General features: G+C 41.3%; 1 protein-coding gene across 1 annotated transcript; it reads right to left on the bottom strand.

Annotated features, from left to right (window-relative positions):
• Positions 1–3,964: 3,964 nt before the first annotated feature.
• On the bottom strand, positions 3,965–4,833 carry LOC140853155 (uncharacterized; the record flags this gene model as incomplete). Its single annotated transcript, XM_073247244.1, has 1 exon — positions 3,965–4,833. A coding segment is annotated over exon 1 (681 nt), but the record flags the coding sequence as incomplete, so codon positions are not given.
• Between the last annotated feature and the right edge of the window lie 790 nt (positions 4,834–5,623).

Raw genomic sequence — 5,623 nt, 5'->3', positions numbered from 1 at the left:
ACCCACACATATGATTGCTTGCATCGGTATCCAAGTACCATATGTTCTCATTGGAGGCTTCTTCTCCCTTCTCTGTAAGTAGTAGCATACCATCTTCTCCTTCCTCCTCCTTTGCATAGTTGACCTTCTCATGCATTTGGTTATTCTCATTATGGTAATATTCTGAGGAGTAATGACCATATTTACCATAAGTATAACATCTAATTTTACTTTTGTCATACCTTCATGTTCTTGAGAAACCTCTTTGCCCTCTTCCACCAAAGGGACCTTGTGTGCTTTCTTCATTAGGTGGAACTCTTGGACCTCCTCTTCCTATGCCACATCCAAAGGAACCTCGTCCTCATCCACAGCCTCATCCACAACCATATCCACAGGTATAACCATGATCGCAACTTATCTGACTACTTTTGCTAGTTGGGCCATCCTTCTTCTCATTGATGGTGAGCTTGCACTTCAAGGCTTGCTCCAAAGGTTCTTCTTTCCACATCAAGATCCTCTGCGCATGGACTTGTAGAGAACCCATGAGTTCATCAACTGTCATAGTGTCCACATCTTTGGACTTTTCAATTACAGCCACAACACAGTCAAACTTCTAATCCAAGGATCTTAGGATCTTCTCCACCACATGCTTGTCCTCCACATTCTTGTCATTTCTTCTCATTTGGTTTATATTAGGGAGAACCTTCGTGAAGTAATCCGAGATGGATTCTCCTTCATCTTCAAAGTCTCGAACTCGCCTCTCAACATTTGAAGGCGCACATTCTTCACTTTCTCAATGCCCTTATCAGCGTTCTCGAGGATCTCCCAAGCTTGCTTCAAATTGGTGGCACAGGCAACCTTCTCGAATTTGGTTTTATCTAGCCCTTGATTGATTAAATAAAGAGCCTTCTTATCCTTCTTCCTTTGTTCGGCAAGCGCCATTCTTTATGCCGCCGTTTGTCCGCGGTCATCTTGAGGTTCTTCATACTCCTTTTCAACAACTTCTCAAATATCTTGGGAGCCTAGCAATACCTTCATCTGGATGTTTTAGTTCTCATAGTTGGTGGTGGTGAGTCGTGGAATGAGGAATTGCATGCCGCTGGATATTTTTTCAACCTCCACGCTCTGATACTGCTTTGATAGAGTATGCAACGGTGGTAGAATACACAACAAGAGTATGAGAAAATATTTTTTACTATATAAAATAATGGAGGAGTATAATTTTTTTTTCTCACAAGCCCTTTTTTTTTCTTTTCTTTACTTCACCACACGTTCTTCTTTACAACAACTATCTATTTATAGGTGTAAGAAGTGACCTTTTGATTTTCCTAATAAATTTATCATTATGCAACAAATGTGATCTTTAGACTTCCTATGTGACTCTTGAATTTTTATGACTCTTGATTTTTTGCCACTACAATGATTTTTCAATTTCTTCAACACAATTAAGTTTACTTTTTTCAACAAAGACCTCATTTGAGACTTGCAAAGATAGAGCTGAAACCGGCCATATCAAGATCTCTACATAGGATTGACCAATCAAAATTAGATGACAGAATCTTCCAGGCTACCGTCTTGATTGAGGCTGCTTTATCGAGGAAAATCTTGGAGTTTCTTTCAGTCCAATAACTCGATGCAATAGCAGCAATTATCATCTGACTGACCTGTCTGGAAGGGGGAAAATGCATCTTTCACCAAGTTGAACAATAAAGAACTAAGTTAGTAGTTGTAGTGGGAATACCAAGACAATTACAAAAAACCATCCAGATCTTTGAGATGAATGGACAGGAGATGAACAGATGATCGGAAGATTCATGGCATTTGTCACAAACACTACCTCCAAGAGATCTGCCAAGTTTCTTCTATATGTATATGCCGGCCATATCAAGATCTTTCTTTGTATTGTACCTTAAATGCATCACTTGATTATTTGTCTAAGTAGTGGATGGATTGGGCTTCTTAAACCCAATCTTCAGCAAATCCCAAATATCTTATGATATAAATAGAGTCTTTATCATGATATTCCAATAATCATCGCATTTACCATCAAAAATTGAAATAGAGCACTATTGATTGCTCATACCTACATTCTTTGAGGTTGCTATCTACAAATCTTTTTGCCATGTTTGTTTTCCTATGGACAAAGGTTAAGCCCGACTGAAGTCCAACCTCCTGGCTGTTAAACCACCTTACCTTTTTGTTGTTTTTTCAACAAATATTTGGTGGGGATGCATGCAAGAGGGAGAGAAAGCTCTTAATGCGAGGAATTAGGGTTTCAACTAGAAGAGAGAAAAGAGATGAATAAATTTCCAAGTTGAATTGGGCACTCTTCACCAACCATCTTTTCTTTTGTCATCTCTTTTGTTTAGGGGATTCACTTACATCCTAGTATTGCATCATAGCTTACAAGTGGCTGCACATTGATCATATATCCAACTACATAAAAGGAGACCAACGAGCACATCATATAATAGCCCATTACAAAGCAATCCAAAATACATATACGGGCAACAACCCAAACACATAATAGCTAGCCCATGTATATGGGCAAAGCAAAAAAAAAAAAAAAAAATTTGTAGCCATATAAATTTTAGTCAATTACTTCCCATCTGCTGATTAATTGTTGCCATGTAATTTGCTTACTATTCTTTCAATGTTAATGATTGCTTTAGCTATAAAAATACTGAGAGTGCTCACATCAACAGCGATGAAGGCAAGACTGCAGCATAAGAAACAAATGAGGATTCCAAGCCACAAACAATCTGGTGCCACTACTGCATAAATGCCTGTCGCAAATGCAATCATCATACCTAAGAATGCAAGCGAGACTAATACTCTCCCAAACTTCGCATAAAGCCATTGATGAGCTTCTTGTTTTATTGCTATTGTCGAGTAAAGGTATGCTGCCAAAAGTGAGCAACACATAGAAATGGTGTCAGAGATCAGGAACACCTGGACTGCTGCTTTTCTGGACAAGACTGCGAGACCCTGTTTCGGGTCATCATCATTTACATATCCTCCAGGTATTGTGAAAGCGGCAGCAAAGGTCACGGTTGCCATGAGTACTGCCACAAGTGAAAGATTGCGAGGGTACTCATCCAACATTTTCATCAGCAGCTCATTTTCCATGCGATGAAGATTCTTTCTAATAAAATTTAGTTTACTTGCATCATCTTTGGCCCAAATTCTCTTAGAATCGAATGGCTTCCATACTGATTGGTAGAAAATTTTAGTCAGAATTCACAGGAGTATGGTAGATAAAAGAGGGAAGCACAACCTTCGAAAAAATAGAAATATGAGAGCACCGAAAAGATTCATGTTCGATGATTTGGGCTGAAACTCATATGATAAAAAGGTCTAGTTATGAATGTTCTTACCCATGCGGGGCATAGGTGTGGCTCTTTGTCCGTGTAGAAAGATTGGGCAGCCGTGTGACCGTGTTGGTCAGTGACAGACATGTCTACTCTCTTCGATCGCATCAGCTGCCGGAGTATGCTTGGGTTGTGTTCCTTGACTGCTACGTGCAAAGGCGTTTTCCCCTCATTGTCCCTTTGGTTTAATAGCCGGTCAAGTCCCGGGGTTACCACGAGATGCTGCACCATCTTATTTTGGCGTTCGATGGCAATGTGAAGAGCATTCCTGCCCTTCCCATCAACGGCATCAACAGCATCTGGGCACATCCTGAAGAGCTCCAGGAATACAGCAACATGACCCCTTCCAGCGCACACGTGAACAGGTAAACGTCCATCTCCGTCTGCAACATATGCAGCGGACGAATCATGTTCCAGTAACAACTGTACCATCTTCAAATCTCCCCAGTATACTGCGTAGTGGAGAGGAGTCTGCCCCCTCTCATCCTTTTTTATTTCGGCCCTCGTTTCCAAAATTGCACGTGCAATCCCTTACAGAGCATCAAATAACAAGAAATCTTAGTAGTGTATATATATATATATATATATATATATAAATAAAAAAAAAAAAGCCAAGAGGAGGTTTTAGATCTCTGGGGATACAGAAATCCGCTACCTTGATGCCCTCCACTAACAGCAGCGTGCATGGCGGTTTGGCCGCGCGGCCCTCTATGGTCGCACGGAACGCAAACCAGAAGGAGCTGCACGATTTCCAAAAATCCCCTCATCGCGGCCAGATAGAGAGGAGACTCATCGTTTTGGTTGATGTGGGCGGCCAGCCCGGGGTCCGCCGACACCAGCTTCTTGGCCACCCCGACGTGCCCGTTGAGCAGGGCCACGTGCAGGGTGTTGTTGCCATACCGGTCCACCGCCCTGAGCAGCGCCTGCACCCCCGTCGGTGGCGCCACCGCGAGCTCCACATCGGGCGCCGCCACGGGCTCCACATCGGGCGCAGCCGCGGGCTCCACATCGAGCGGCCCTGCATGCTCCAGGAAGAAGACGACCGCTTCGTGGCTCCCCAAGATCTCAGCAAGGTGGAGTGGGGTCTCGCCATTCACGTTTCGCCTTCCGAGGAGCGCCGGTCTCCGCACGCAGATATCCTCGATGAATTGCTGCCGCTTGAACGTGACGGCGATGTGAAGCGCCGTGTTGCCGAAAGGAGTTTTGCCATCGAGTAGGTTGGCGCCACGCTCCGCTACCCTCTTGAGGGCATCAACATCACCGGACGTTGCCGCGTGCAGCAATGTTCGATCCATGGAAACTAACCAATATCTGACCACTCACTCGTTATGATTTCATGATGCCTACTCAAGTTATATCTTCTTCACCGAGGAAAGACGTAGGTTTTGGCAATTAATAAACTCTTTTTTCTGCTCGAAGAAATGGTCCACCAGTCATCCCGTCACGAAATTAAATAATACAAGAATTGACAAAATTTAGTCTTTAGTCCCCGACCAAGTGCATCCTTGGTTTCCTACTTTTATGTGCAATCTACTCTACTTTCTTGATACCTGTGCAGTCTGCCTTGATGTAGAGATATCTTTACGCCGATTTAATTTATATCCCTTTTCTCGCTGAGCGAAGACAGATTTTTCCAATTAGTAATTTTTTTAAAGACTGATGGTCCAACAGTCATCACATTACAAAATGATGCAAGCATTCATAGATTTTACTTTTTCTTTATTCCCCAACCAAAGCCAGTCTCAGTTTTCTTGATACCCACCCAAAGTATGCTCCATATTTCGACACGATACAAGTATCGGATACTTTTCTTTTGATAATGCGTTAATTGATAACATGGAAGGAAAAATTAAATTGAAAATAAAATAGTAGGAATTTTATTGCTGACCATAGAATATGTTTTTCTCTAAATGAAAAGTGATCATCCACCAGTCATTCCATCGTGAATCAAAATAATACAGCAATTGATAGAATCTGTTTTCTTTTTTCCAAACCAAAGACGGTCTTGGTTTTCTGGATACCCGGTCAAACTACATTTGTATATGCATTTTTTGTATTATTATTTGATGAGTTCCTTGCTCTTAAATTGTATTTGATGCATCGTCAGACAATTTTAAAAGATAATCTAAATTATCTTCAAAATAGATTGTCACTATTAAATTATCAGTAATCAATAATATTGATTACTATGTTTGATACATATAGGTAATATTGTAATAAAATTACTAAAAATCTTGATTGACATATTTGATATGACAATCAGATTATCGATA

The sequence above is a fragment of the Elaeis guineensis genome, chromosome 13 (assembly GCF_000442705.2).
Source record: "Elaeis guineensis isolate ETL-2024a chromosome 13, EG11, whole genome shotgun sequence".
Classification (NCBI taxonomy): Eukaryota; Viridiplantae; Streptophyta; class Magnoliopsida; order Arecales; family Arecaceae; genus Elaeis; species Elaeis guineensis.
This window is presented reverse-complemented; position numbering and strand designations above follow the sequence as displayed.